General features: G+C 55.8%; 1 protein-coding gene across 1 annotated transcript in view; it reads right to left on the bottom strand.

Annotated features, from left to right (window-relative positions):
* Positions 1-9,033, bottom strand: part of LOC140402955 (aquaporin-10-like) — a 198,977-nt gene extending 189,944 nt beyond the window's left edge. The window contains exons 1-2 of the mRNA XM_072490603.1: positions 8,894-9,033; positions 2,897-3,052 (exon numbers count right to left, since the gene is read on the bottom strand). Coding sequence (XP_072346704.1) covers positions 2,897-3,052; positions 8,894-8,902 — 165 coding nt within the window. The 5' untranslated portion in view covers positions 8,903-9,033. The remainder of the gene's footprint in view (positions 1-2,896; positions 3,053-8,893) is intronic.
* Between the last annotated feature and the right edge of the window lie 5,953 nt (positions 9,034-14,986).

The raw sequence follows: 14,986 nt of genomic DNA, 5'->3' as shown, positions 1-14,986 counted from the left end.
GAGCGTTACTCTGTACCTAACCCTGTGCTGTACCTGTCCCGGGAATGTTTGATGGGGACAGTGGAGAGGGAGCTTTACTCTGCAGCTACCCCCATGCTGTACCTGTACTGCGTGCGTTTGATGGGGACAGTGTAGAGGGAGCTTTACTCTGTATCTAACCCCGTGCTGTACCTGTCCTGGGAGTGTTTGATGGGGACAGTGTAGAGGGAGCATTATTCTGTATCTAACCCCGTGCTGTACCTGTCCTGGGAGAGTTTGATGGGGAAAGTGGAGAGGGAGCTTTACTCTGTATCTAACCCCGTGCTGTACCTATCCTGGGAGTGTTTGATGGTGACAGTGTAAAGGGATCTTTACTCTGGATCTAACCCCGTGCTGTACCTGTCCTGGGAGTGTTTGATGGGGACAGTGTAGAGGGAGCTTTACTCTGTATCTAACCCCGTGCTGTACCTGTCCTGGGAGTGTTTGATGGGGACAGTGTAGAGGGAGCATTACTCTGTATCTAACCCCATGCTGTACCTGTCCTGGGAGTGTTTGATGGGGACAGTGTAGAGGGAGCTTTACTCTGTACCTAACCCTGTGCTGTACCTGTCCCGGGAATGTTTGATGGGGACAGTGGAGAGGGAGCTTTACTCTGCAGCTACCCCCATGCTGTACCTGTACTGCGTGCGTTTGATGGGGACAGTGTAGAGGGAGCTTTACTCTGTATCTAACCCCGTGCTGTACCTGTCCTGGGAGTGTTTGATGGGGACAGTGTAGAGGGAGCATTATTCTGTATCTAACCCCGTGCTGTACCTGTCCTGGGAGAGTTTGATGGGGAAAGTGGAGAGGGAGCTTTACTCTGTATCTAACCCCGTGCTGTACCTATCCTGGGAGTGTTTGATGGTGACAGTGTAAAGGGAGCTTTACTCTGGATCTAACCCCGTGCTGTACCTGTCCTGGGAGTGTTTGATGGGGACAGTGTAGAGGGAGCTTTACTCTGTATCTAACCCCGTGCTGTACCTGTCCTGGGAGTGTTTGATGGGGACAGTGTAGAGGGAGCATTACTCTGTATCTAACCCCATGCTGTACCTGTCCTGGGAGTGTTTGATGGGGACAGTGTAGAGGGAGCTTTACTCTGTATCTAACCCCGTGCTGTACCTGTCCTGGGAATGTTTGATGGGGACAGTGTAGAGGGAGCTTTACTCTGTACCTAACCCTGTGCTGTACCTGTCCCGGGAATGTTTGATGGGGACAGTGGAGAGGGAGCTTTACTCTGCAGCTACCCCCATGCGGTACCTGTACTGCGTGTGTTTGATGGGGACAGTGTCGAGGGAGCTTTACTCTGTATCTAACCCCGTGCTGTACCTGTCCTGGGAGTGTTTGATGGGGACAGGGTAGAGGGAGCATTATTCTGTATCTAACCCCATGCTGTACCTGTCCTGGGAGTGTTTGATGGGGACAGTGTAGAGGGAGCTTTACTCTGTATCTAACCCCGTGCTGTACCTGTCCTGGGAGTGTTTGATGGGGACAGTGTAGAGGGAGCTTTACTCTGTGTCTAACCCCGTGCTGTACCTGTCCTGGGAGTGTTTGATGGGGACAGTGTAGAGGGAGCTTTACTCTGTATCTAACCCCGTGCTGTACCTGTCCTGGGAATGTTTGATGGGGACAGTGTAGAGGGAGCTTTACTCTGTACCTAACCCTGTGCTGTACCTGTCCCGGGAATGTTTGATGGGGACAGTGGAGAGGGAGCTTTACTCTGCAGCTACCCCCATGCGGTACCTGTACTGCGTGTGTTTGGTGGGGACAGTGTCGAGGGAGCTTTACTCTGTATCTAACCCCGTGCTGTACCTGTCCTGGGAGTGTTTGATGGGGACAGGGTAGCGGGAGCATTATTCTGTATCTAACCCCGTGCTGTACCTGTCCTGGGAGAGTTTGATGGGGACAGTGGAGAGGGAGCTTTGCTCTGTATCTAACCCCGTGCTGTACCTGTCCTGGGAGTGTTTGATGGGGACAGTGTAAAGGGAGCTTTATTCTGGATCTAACCCCGTGCTGTACCTGTCCTGGGAGTGTTTGATGGGGACAGTGTAGAGGGAGCTTTACTCTGTATCTAACCCCGTGCTGTACCTGTCCTGGGAGTGTTTGATGGGGACAGTGTAGAGGGAGCTTTACTCTGTATCTAACCCCGTGCTGTACCTGTCCTGGGAGTGTTTGATGGGGACAGTGTAGAGGGAGCTTTACTCTGTATCTAACCCCGTGCTGTGCCTGTACTGGGAGTGTTTGATGGGGACAGTGTAGAGGGAGCTTTACTCTGTATCTAACCCCGTGATGTACCTGTCCTGGGAGTGTTTGATGGGGACAGTGTAGACGGAGCTTTACTCTGTATCTAACCCCGTGCTGTACCTGTCCTGGGAGTGTTTGATGGGGACAGTGTAGAGGGAGCTTTACTCTGTATCTAACCCCGTGCTGTACCTGTCTTGGGAGTGTTTGATGGGGACAGTGCAGAGGGAGCTTTACTCTGTATCTAACCCCATGCTGTACCTGTCCTGGGAGTGTTTGATGGGGACAGTGTAGAGGGAGCTTTACTCTGTATCTAACCCCGTGCTGTACCTGTCCTGGGAGTGTTTGATGGGGACAGTGTAGAGGGAGCTTTACTCTGTATCTAACCCCATGCTGTACCTGTCCTGGGAGTGTTTGATGGGGACAGTGTAGAGGGAGCTTTACTCTGTATCTAACCCCGTGCTGTACCTGTCCTGGGAGCGTTTGATGGGGACAGTGTAGAGGGAGCTTTACTCTGTACCTAACCCCGTGCTGTACCTCTCCTGGGTGGTGAGGTGCAAGGTGTAAAATGATAGACGTGCGCAGGGAGAGAGAGATGGGTCGAGATGGAGTGAGCAGGATATTGTCTGTTCATCCTCACCATAAGCAAGTAAACACCCAGAAACTCAGCCAGACACTGTCGTACGAGCAGGTTCTTAATCTGGAGTTTTTTCTTCAAACTGTTCATTCCACTGGATGCCTTGTTAATAGCGCGGTCAACTGACGTCAAGGCTCGATCGCCCTGCCCCACGTTGACCTTCATCCACAAGGGTTCAAGGGTGACGGAGCAGGAAGGAAAGATAACACAAGGGTCCCAAGGTCAGTGGAAGGACAATGGTGCACATTCAGTAAGTATTGCCAAGTGGGTTGTTACTCGTCCGCCCCAGGGCTCTACCCTGACCCGACAACCCGGGCAACCACCTCATCCGCCTCCCAGGCCCATCGACGTACCAAAGGATGGCTCGCCTGCTCAGGCAGTCAACTTGAACATCGCTACCCTCACCGATATCCAATCCCAACCCCCTGTCAATCCATGTAACCTCCTCCAGGCCCTTCACCCCCTCCCTATCTCTGTGACCTCCTCCAGCCCCTACACCCCCTCCCTATCTCTGTAACCTCCTCCAGCCCCTACACCCCCTTCCTATCTCTGTAACCTCCTCCAGCCCCTACACCCCCCTCCCTATCTCTGTAACCTCCTCCAGCCCCGACACCCCCTCCCTATCTCTGTAACCTCCTCCAGCCCCTACACCCCCTTCCTATCTCTGTAACCTCCTCCAGCCCCTACACCCCCTCCCTATCTCTGTAACCTCCTCCAGCCCCTACACCCCCCTCCCTATCTCTGTAACCCCCTCCAGCCCCGACACACCCTCCCTATCTCTGTAACCTCCTCCTGCCCCCGACACCCCCTCCCTATCTCTGTAACCTCCTCTAGCTCCCTACACCCCCTCCCTATCTCTGCAACCTCCTCCAACCCCTCCACCCCCTCCCTGTCTCTGTAACCTCCTCCAACACCTACACGCCCTCCCTATCTCTGTAACCTCCTCCAACCCCTACACCTCCTCCCTATCTCTGTAACCACCTCCAACCCCTACACCCCCTCGCTGTCTCTGTAACTTCCTCCAGCCCCTACACCCCCTCCCTATCTCTGTAACCTCCTCCAGCTCCTACACCCCCTCCCTACCTCTGTAACCTCCTCCAGCCGCTACACCCCCTCCCTATTGCTGTAACCTCCTCCAGCCCCTACACCCCCTCCCTATCTCTGTAACCTCCTCCAGCCACTACACCCCCTCCCTATCGCTGTAACCTCCTCCAGCACCTAACCCCCTCCCTACCTCTGTAACCTCCTCCAGCCCCTACACCCCCTCCCTATCTCTGTAACCTCCTCCAACTCCTACACCCCCTCCCTATCTCTGTAACCTCCTCCAACCCCGACACCCCCTCCCTATCTCTGTAACCTCCTCCAGCCGCTACACCCCCTCCCTATCGCTGTAACCTCCTCCAGCCCCTAACCCCCTCCCTACCTCTGTAACCTCCTCCAGCCCCCTACACCCCCTCCCTATCTCTGTAACCTCCTCCAGCCCCTACACCCGCTCCCTGTCTCTGTAACCTCCTCCAGCCGCTACACCCCCTCCCTATTGCTGTAACCTCCTCCAGCCCCCTACACCCCTTCCCTATCTCTGTAACCTCTTCCAACCCCTACACCCCCTCCCTATCTCTGTAACCTCCTCCAGCCCCCGACACCCCCTCCCTATCTCTGTAACCTCCTCTTGCTCCCTGCACCCCCTCCCTATCTCCATAACCTCCTCCAGCCCCTGCACCCCCTCCCCATCTCTGTAACCTCCTCCAGCCCCTACACCCCCTCCCTATCTCTGTAACCTCCTCTTGCTCCCTGCACCCCCTCCCTATCTCCATAACCTCCTCCAGCCCCTACACCCCCTCCCTATCTCTGTAACCTCCTCCAGCCCCGACACACCCTCCCTATCTCTGTAACCTCCTCCTGCCCCCGACACCCCCTCCCTATCTCTGTAACCTCCTCTAGCTCCCTACACCCCCTCCCTATCTCTGTGACCTCCTCCAGCCCCGACACCCCCTCCCTATCTCTGTAACCTCCTCCAGCCCCGACACACCCTCCCTATCTCTGTAACCTCCTCCAACCCCTACACCTCCTCCCTATCTCTGTAACCACCTCCAACCCCTACACCCCCTCCCTGTCTCTGTAACCTCCTCCAGCTCCTACACCCCTCCCTATTCTCTGTAACCTCCTCCAGCCGCTACACCCCCTCCCTATTGCTGTAACCTCCTCCAGCCCCTACACCCCCTCCCTGTCTCTGTAACCTCCTCCAACCGCTAGACCCCCTCCCTATCTCTGTAACCTCCTCCAGCCGCTACACCCCCTCCCTATCGCTATAACCTCCTCCAGCCCCTAACCCCCTCCCTATCTCTGTAACCTCCTCCAACCCCTACACCCCCTCCTTATCTCTGTCACCTCCTCCAACCCCTACACCCCTTCCCTATCTCTGTAACCTCCTCCAACCCTACACCCCCTCCCTATCTCTGTAACCTCCTCCAGCCCCCTGCACCCCCTCCCTATCTCTGCAACCTCCTCCAGCCCCCGACACCCCCTCCCTATCTCTGTAACCTCCTCTTGCTCCCTACACCCCCTCCCTACCTCTGTAACCTCCTCCAGCCCGGACACACCCTCCCTATCTCTGTAACCTCCTCCTGCCCCCGACACCCCCTCCCTAGCTCTGTAACCTCCTCTAGCTCCCTACACCCCCTCCCTATCTCTGTGACCTCCTCCAGCCCCGACACACCCTCCCTATCTCTGTAACCTCCTCCAACCCCTACACCCCTCCCTATCTCTGTAACCTCCTCCAACCCCTACACCCCCTCCCTGTCTCTGTAACCTCCTCCAACCCCTACACCCTCTCCCTATCTCTGTAACCTCCTCCAACCCCTACACCCCCTCCCTGTCTCTGTAACCTCCTCCAGCCCCGACACACCCTCCCGATCTCTGTAACCTCCTCCTGCCACCGACACCCCCTCCCTATCTCTGTAACCTCCTCCAGCCCCTACACCCCCTCCCTGTCTCTGTAACCTCCTCCAACCCCTACACCCCTCCCTATCTCTGTAACCTCCTCCAACCCTTACACCCCCTCCCTGTCTCTGTAACCTCCTCCAACCCCTGCACCCCCTCCCTACCTCTGTAACCTCCTCCATCCCCTACACCCTCTCCCTATCTCTGTAACCACCTCCAACCCCTACACCCCCTCCCTATCTCTGTAACCTCCTCCAGCTCCTACACCCCCTCCCTATCTCTGTAACCTCCTCCAGCCCCTACACCCCGTCCCTATCTCTGTAACCTCCTCCAGCCGCTACACCCCCTCCCTATCTCTGCAACCTCCTCCAGTCCCTACACCCCCTCCCTATCTCTGTAATCTCCTCCAGCCCCTACAACCCCTCCCTATCTCTGTAACCTCCTCCAGCCCCTACACCCCTTCCCTATCTCTGTAACCTCCTCTAGCCCCTACACCCCCTCCCTATCTCTGTAACCTCCTCCAACACCTACACCCCCTCCCTGTCTCTGTAACCTCCTCCAGCCCCTACACCCCCTCCCTATCTCTGTAACCTCCTCCAGCCCCGACACCCCCTCCCTATCTCTGTAACCTCCTCCAACCCCTACACCCCCTGCCTATCTCTGTAACTTCCTCCAGCCCCTACACCCCGTCCCTGTCTCTGTAACCTCCTCCAACCCCTGCACCCCCTCCCTATCTCTGTAACCTCCTCCAACCCCTACACCTCCTCCCTATCTCTGTAACCACCTCCAACCCCTACACCCCCTCCCTGTCTCTGTAACCTCCTCCAGCTCCTACACCCCCTCCCTATCTCTGTAACCTCCTCCAGCCGCTACACCCCCTCCCTATTTCTGTAACCTCCTCCAGCCCCTACACCCCCTCCCTGTCTCTGTAACCTCCTCCAACCGGTAGACCCCCTCCCTATCTCTGTAACCTCCTCCAGCCGCTACACCCCCTCCCTATCGCTGTAACCTCCTCCAGCCCCTAACCCCCTCCCTATCTCTGTAACCTCCTCCAACCCCTACACCCCCTCCTTATCTCTGTAACCTCCTCCAACCCCTACACCCCTTCCCTATCTCTGTAACCTCCTCCAACCCTACACCCCCTCCCTATCTCTGTAACCTCCTCCAGCCCCCTGCACCCCCTCCCGATCTCTGTAACCTCCTCCAACCCCTACACCCCCTCCCTATCTCTGTAACCTCCCCCAGCCGCTACACCCCCTCCTTATCGCTGTAACCTCCTCTTGCTCCCTACACGCCCTCCCTATCTCTGTAACCTCCTCCAGCCCGGACACACCCTCCCTATCTCTGTAACCTCCTCCTGCCCCCGACACCCTCTCCCTATCTCTGTAACCTCCTCTATCTCCCTATACCCCCTCCCTATCTCTGTGACCTCCTCCAGCCCCGACACACCCTCCCTATCTCTGTAACCTCCTCCAACCCCTACACCCCCTCCCTGTCTCTGTAACCTCCTCCAGCCCCGACACACCCTCCCTATCTCTGTAACCTCCTCCAACCCCTACACCCCCTCCCTGTCTCTGTAACCTCCTCCAACCCCTGCACCCCCTCCCTATCTCTGTAACCTCCTCCATCCCCTACACCCTCTCCCTATCTCTGTAACCACCTCCAACCCCTACACCCCCTCCCTATCTCTGTAACCTCCTCCAGCTCCTACACCCCCTCCCTATCTCTGTAACCTCCTCCAGCCCCTACACCCCCTCCCTATCTCTGTAACCTCCTCCAGCCGCTACACCCCCTCCCTATCTCTGCAACCTCCTCCAGTCCCTACACCCCCTCCCTATCTCTGTAACCTCCTCCAACCCCTACACCTCCTCCCTGTCTCTGTAACCTCCTCCAGCCCCTACACCCCCTCCCTATCTCTGTAACCTCCTCCAGCCCCTACACCCCATCCCTATCTCTGTAACCTCCTCCAGCCCCTAACCCCCTCCCTATCTCTGTAACCTCCTCCAACCCCTACACCCCCTCCCTATCTCTGTAACCTCCTCCAACCCCTACACCCCCTCCCTGTCTCTGTAACCTCCTCCAACCGCTAGACCCCCTCCCTATCTCTGTAACCTCCTCCAACCCCTACACCCCCTCCCTGTCTCTGTAACCTCCTCCAGCCCCTACACCCCCTTCCTGTCTCTGTAACCTCCTCCAGCCCCGACACACCCTCCCTATCTCTGTAACCTCCTCCAGCCCCCTCCCTATCTCTGTAACCTCCTCCAGCCCCCACACCCCCTCCCTATCTCTGTAACCTCCTCCAGCTCCCTACACCCCCTCCCTATCTCTGTAACCTCCTCCAGCTCCCTACACCCCCTTCCCTATCTCTGTAACCTCCTCCAGCCCCTACACCCCCTCCCTATCTCTGTAACCTCCTCCAGCCCCTTCACCCCCTCCCTATCTCTGTAACCTCCTCCAGCTCCCACACCCCCTCCTTATCTCTGTAACCTCCTCCAGCTCCCTACACCCCTCCCTATCTCTGTAACCTCCTCCAGCTCCCACACCCCCTCCCTATCGCTGTAACCTCCTCCAGCTCCCTACACCCCCTCCCTATCTCTGTAACCTCCTCCAGTCCCTACACCCCCTCCCTATCTCTGTAACCTCCTCCAGCTCCCTACACCCCTCCCTATCTCTGTAACCTCCTCCAGCTCCCACACCCCCTTCCCTATCTCTGTAACCTCCTCCAGCCCCTACACCCCCTCCCTATCTCTGTAACCTCCTCCAGCCCCTTCACCCCCTCCCTATCTCTGTAACCTCCTCCAGCTCCCACACCCCCTCCTTATCTCTGTAACCTCCTCCAGCTCCCTACACCCCCTCCCTATCTCTGTAACCTCCTCCAGCTCCCACACCCCCTCCCTATCGCTGTAACCTCCTCCAGCTCCCTACACCCCCTTCCTGTCTCTGTAACCTCCTCCAGCTCGGTATCGAACAGCTGCCTCCCTCACCCCCCCCCCCCTGCCATATCCCCCCGACGCCCTCGTGTTGTAAACACCCGGCTCGGTGCTCCGTTGAGCGTCCTACCCGAGACATCTCCGTCTGCAGACTGGCTCCTGAACGGGCCGACAACAAACCCTTGACCCCAGAGGAGGTTTCTCGAGCAGAGTCCAAAAGGTGGGATCTGTCGCCGGGTTAACCCTCGCCTGTCAAGGATAACTGCCCTTCCTCGGGCGGGTGCGGGGGGGGAGAAGTGGGGGAAAGCGTCGCTCCCTTCACTGTGAGTGGTTGGTGGGCGGGCGGCAGTTGAACAAAGAAGGGGAGTTGGACTGTTGGGTGCTCCCTTTTCAAAAAAGGCTGCGGTGTGTGCGTGTGTGGAACTTTCTTTGTGTTCCTCCAAATCTGGAGTTCCGCCTTCTGCTCAACTGTCAACGGAACCCCTCGGGAGGGTGAACTCTTCCTCTTCGCGCGCTTAAGCTGCTGCACAGGGCACACATGACCGGGACACGGATGAGCCGGTTTTTTGGGGGTGCGGACGGGTGCGTTAGGTGCTCAGGGAGCCCAGCAAATCACACCCCTATGTCCCGGGCGTGCGCAGCGCTGGAGGAATTTTGGAAGGGCGTGTCGAGGACGGTGGCGGGGCTGGTAGGATCCAGGATCAAGCCGGGCTGGGGGCTCGCAAATATTTGACAGGAGACGGGAGTGCAGGAGGCGAAAGAGGCCGGAATTCTGGCCTTTGCGTCCCCGGTAGCCCGGCGAAGGATTCTCCTTCAGCGGAAGGATGCAAGGCCCCCCCCAAGCGTGGAATCCTGGATCAGCGGTATGGCGGGGTTCATTAAATTGGAGAGGGTGAAATTAGCCTCGAGAGGGTCGGTGCGAGGGTTTTTCAGGCGGTGACAACCGTTCTTAGACTTCCTGGCAGAACGGTCGAAAATGGTCAGCAGCAGCAGCAACCTGAGGGGGGGGTCTATTTTATATTTGTTTGTCGATACTGGGGGATCTGAGGGGGTGTATATATTTGCTATGTGTTTCGGCGGGTGTTAATATATTATTTATGTATAGTGGGGAGGGGGGCACTGGGGTTGTTCCTTTTACATTTTGTTGTTGATATTTTGTGGAACCTTTATTAAAAATGATTTTTTTTTAAATAAAACTGTCAACAGAACAGAGGTGGAGTTCAATCGACAATGGCTGGAATCATGTCGAGAGGGCGAGAATACAAGACCAGGGATGTACTTCTGAGGCTGTACAAGGCTCTGGTCAGACCCCATTGGGAGTATCGTGAGCAGTTGTGGGCCCCGTATCTAAGGAAGGATGTGCTGGGGCCTTGGAAAGGGTCCAGAGGAGGTTCACAAGAACGATCCCTGGAATGAAGAGCTTTTCGTGTGAGGAACGGTTGAGGACTCTGGGTCTGTACTCGTTGGAGTTTAGAAGGATGAGGGGGGATCTTATTGAAACTTACAGGATACTGCGAGGCCTGGATAGAGTGGACGTGGAGAGGATGTTTCCACTTGTAGGAAAAACTAGAAGCAGAGGGGACACCATCTCAGACTGAAGGGACGATCCTTTAAAACAGAGATGAGGAGGAATTTCTTCAGCCGGAGGGAGGTGAATCTGTGGAAGTCTTTGCCGCAGAAGGCTGCGGAGGCCAAATCACTGAGTGTCTTTAAGACAGAGATAGATAGGTTCCTGATTAATTAGGGGATCAGGGGTTATGGCGAGAAGGCAGGAGAATGGGGATGAGAAAATATCAGCCGTGATTGATGGCGGAGCAGACTCGATGGGCCGAGTGGCCGAATTCTGAGCCTCTGTCTTATGGTCTGATGGGCAATAATCCAGAGTCGCTCTCCCGCTGTCGCTTGCATCGCCGGTTGTGTTGGCCCGGCATTCCGGGGGGCGGGGGGTCTCATGATATTCGACTAAGGAGATCATCACAACAATGTCTAACCTTGACGGCCGCACAGAGGGGGCACTTAACTCTCGGTGTGAAGCACCTCCCGAACCCAGGGTCAAGAGTGGCACCCTGGCACAGTCCAGTGAGGAAGGGGAAATGCTGCTCCATTTTGGCTTAGGGGACATGACATTCAGCAAATATTTGCATTTATATAGCGCCTTTGACTTCCTACATTACTCAGACTCTGGCCACTTTTGTGGTCCTTATTTTAATTGCCCCGTGCCTTCAGCTACCTGGGACCCTAAGCTCTGAAATCCCCGTCCTAATCCTCTCTCCCTCTCTCTGTCTCTGTCCCTCACTCTGCCTCTCTCTCTCTCTGTCTGTCTCCCTCTTCCTGTCTCCATCTCTGTCTCCCTCTCTCTCTGTCTCTTTCCCTCTCTCTGTCTCCCTTTCTCTCTGTCTCTCTCCCTCTCTCTCTGTCTCTTTCCCTCTCTCTGTCTCCCTCTCTCTCTCTGTCTCCCTCACTCTCTGTCTCTTTCCCTCTCTCTCTCTCTCCCTCTCTGTGTCTCTTTCCCTCTCTCTGTCTCCCTCTCCCTCTGTCTCTTTCCCTCTCTCTGTCTCCCTCTCTCTCTGGCTCTTTCCCTCTCTCTGTCTCCCTCTCTCTCACCCTCTCTCTCTGGCTCTTTCCCTCTCTCTGTCTCCCTCTCTCTCTCTGTCTCTCTCCCTCTCTCTCTGTCTCTTTCCCTCTCTTTGTCTCCCTCTCTCTCTCTGTCTCTGTCACTCACTCTGCCTCTCTCTCTCTGTCTGTCTCCCTGTCTCCCACTGTCTCTCTCTGTCTCTGTCAGAGGGTCAGTACTAAGGGAGTGCCGCACTGTCGGAAGGTCAGTAGTGAGGGAGCGCCGCACTGTCAGAGTGTCAGTACTGAGGGAGCGCCGCACTGTGGGAGGGTCAGTACTGAGGGAGCTCCGCACTGTGGGAGGGTCAGTACTGAGGGAGCGCCACACTGTCAGAGGGTCAGTACTGAGGGAGCGCCGCACTGTGGGAGGGTCAGTACTGAGGGAGCGCCGCACTGTGGGAGGGTCAGTACTGAGGGAGTGCCGCACTGTGGGAGGGTCAGTACTGAGGGAGCGCCGCACTGTGGGAGGGTCAGTACTGAGGGAGCGCCGCACTGTCAGAGGGTCAGTACTGAGGGAGCGCCGCACTGTGGGAGGGTCAGTGCTGAGGGAGCGCCGCACTGTGGGAGGGTCAGTATTGAGGGAGCGCCGCACTGTGGGAGGGTCAGTGCTGAGGGAGTGCCGCACTGTGGGAGGGTCAGCACTGAGGGAGCACCGCACTGTGGGAGGGTCAGTACTGAGGGAGTGCCGCGCTGTGGGAGGGGCAGTACTGAGGGAGCGCCGCACTGTCAGAGGGTCCGTACTGAGGGAGCGCCGCACTGTCAGAGGGTCCGTACTGAGGGAGCGCCGCACTGTCAGAGGGTCAGTACTGAGGGAGCGCCGCACTGTGGGAGGGTCAGTACTGAGGGAGCGCCGCACTGTGGGTGGGTCAGTGCTGAGGGAGCGCCGCACTGTGGGAGGGTCAGTGCTGAGGGAGCGCCGCACTGTGGGAGGGTCAGTACTGAGGGAGTGCCGCACTGTCAGGGTCAGTACTGAGGGAGTGGCGCACTGTGGGAGGGTCAGTACTGAGGGAGTGCCGCACTGTCAGGGGGTCAGTACTGAGGGAGCGTCGCACTGTCAGAGGGTCAGCACTGAGGGAGCGCCGCACTGTGGGAGGGTCAGTACTGAGGGAGCGCCGCACTGTCAGAGGGTCAGTACTGAGGGAGTGCCGCACTGTGGGAGGGTCAGTACTGAGGGAGTGCCGCACTGTCAGAGGGTCAGTACTGAGGGAGTGCCGCACTGTCAGAGGGTCAGTACTGAGGGAGCGCCGCACTGTGGGAGGGTCAGTACTGAGGGAGCGCCGCAATGTGGGAGGGTCAGTACTGAGAGAGCGCCGCACTGTGGGAGGGTCAGTACTGAGGGAGCGCCGCACTGTCAGAGGGTCAGTACTGAGGGAGCGCCGCACTGTGGGAGGGTCAGTACTGAGGGAGCGCCGCACTGTGGGAGGGTCAGTACTGAGGGAGCGCCGCACTGTCAGAGGGTCAGTACTGAGGGAGCGCCGCACTGTGGGAGGGTCAGTACTGAGGGAGCGCCGCACTGTGGGAGGGTCAGTACTGAGGGAGCACCGCACTGTGGGAGGGTTAATAAGGGGATCAGGGGTTATGGGGAGAAGACAGGGGAATGGGGATGAGAAAAATATCCGCCATGATTGAATGGCGGAGCAGACTCGATGGGCCGAGTGGCCTAATTCTGCTCCTGTGTCTTATGGTATAATGGGGACTGAGCGATGCGCCCTGGGAAGGGCCGACATGGGACGAGGGACCTCCCAACAAAAGGGCAGGACATTGAGAGGGTCAGAGGAATGGAGTGATCTCAGGGTGCTGCGAGGTACATTGTGAGAGTGGGGCGGTGGGGATAAAGATGGGAGTGGGCGGGAAGGAGGCTCGAATGGGATAGGATCACCCAACACGGACCAATTTCTGAAACACGGGAACCCTGCCAAGTTCAGAAAGGAGGCTGACGCAGAATGAGATTCAAAACGTTTAATGCAACAGGTGGATTTTTCTCAACAGGTTTCTCCGGTTACAAGACATTCCAAAGGAAAACCTAGAAGAAGGGAGACACCGGTAGCCGAGGCCCGAGTTAGATTAGTGATCAGTCAGTGTCATGAGAATGCCACTTTAAGAAATGTTTGTCTGCTCAAGTTACTGCGGTGATGTCAGAATGTGGGTGGAGCTGAGCTCTGGCTCTGCTTTTTAGTTTCGCTTTGAGGAAAAGCTTGGGTGCGTCTGTGTTTTTTAGTTTCGTTTTCAGTGTTGGAGCTGAAGCCAGACAGAGCGGGTGTACTGTTGATCTCTCCACCATGAAAAGACTCTCTCTTGATCATTTGGTGAATTCAGAGGGATAACTGTTCTCAGTGGTGAATCTAAACCTGATGTGCTTCTGTTAAAAGATTTTTTAACATGTCTTATGGAGTTAAAAGGAAAGTTTAAGGATGACTTAGTGTTGTATTCTTTGGGGTTGTGTGTGAATTAATGGTTGCTAAGATGTTCACTGTACGTTTTAAAAAGATTAACTGAGTTCATAGAATTGTTATGGGCCAGGGTTTGGAGAACCCCAAAGTGTATCATGGAGTTCACCTGTCCCACAACTTTTAATAGATTGTGGTATGGGGAGCACACGGCCCACTCTACAGGTGTGGGACAGCAGAAATGGACACGTATGTTTTAATGCAAAACAATGTTTATTCTATGAACTCAAGTGAACCTTTTTAAAACATACAGTGAACATCTTAGCAACCATCGATTCAAATACAACCCCCAAAGAATACAACTCTAAGTAATCCTTTAAGCTTTCCGTTTAACATCCATACGACTTAAAACACCTTTTAACAGAAGCACATTAGGTTTACATTCACGGGCAGCACGGTGGCGCACTGGTTAGCATTGTTGCCTACGGCGCTGAGGTCCCGGGTTCGAATCCCGGCCCTGGGTCACTGACCGTGTGGAGTTTGCACATTCTCCCCGTGTCTGCGTGGGTTTCGCCCCCACAACCCAAAAGATGTGCAGGACAGGTGGATCGGCCACGCTAAATTGCCCCTTAATTTAAAAAAAAAGGTTCACATTCACGACTGACAACATTTATAATTCTGAATTCACCAAATGATCAAGAGATAGTCTTTTGATGGCAGAGAGAACAGCAGTACACCTGCTCTGTCTGGCTTCAGCTCCCACACTGAAAACGAAACTAAAACACACCCTGCAGCCTGCTCAAAAACGAAAGTAAAAAGCTGACAGGCAGCCCAGCTCCACCCACTCTCTGACATCACTGATAAACACCCATTTCTTAAAGGTACATTTCTTAAACAATCATTTCTTAAAGGCACTCTCACACGAAAGAATAAACATTGTTTTGCTTTAAAAAATACTTTCCCATTTCTGCTGTCCCACACCCGTAGAGTGGGCCGTGCGCTCCCCACACCACAATCTAGTCAAAGTCGGAACTCCACGATACACTTTGGGGTTCTCTAAACCCTGGCCCATGGCATCAGGGAGTCGAGGGTTTAGGGAGCTTGAGGAATCGTCCCATCAGGTCGGCCATCGCGGCATTGAATGGCAGGGCCCGGTGGGTGGGCCGAATGGCCTCCTTCTGCTCTTACGTCACATGGAGAGGGTGAGGGAGGGGATCCCAGAG

This window comes from Scyliorhinus torazame, chromosome 26 (genome assembly GCF_047496885.1).
Source record: "Scyliorhinus torazame isolate Kashiwa2021f chromosome 26, sScyTor2.1, whole genome shotgun sequence".
Taxonomy (NCBI): domain Eukaryota; kingdom Metazoa; phylum Chordata; class Chondrichthyes; order Carcharhiniformes; family Scyliorhinidae; genus Scyliorhinus; species Scyliorhinus torazame.
Note: the sequence above shows the minus strand (reverse complement) of the source record. Positions and strands in the feature narration are given on the sequence as shown.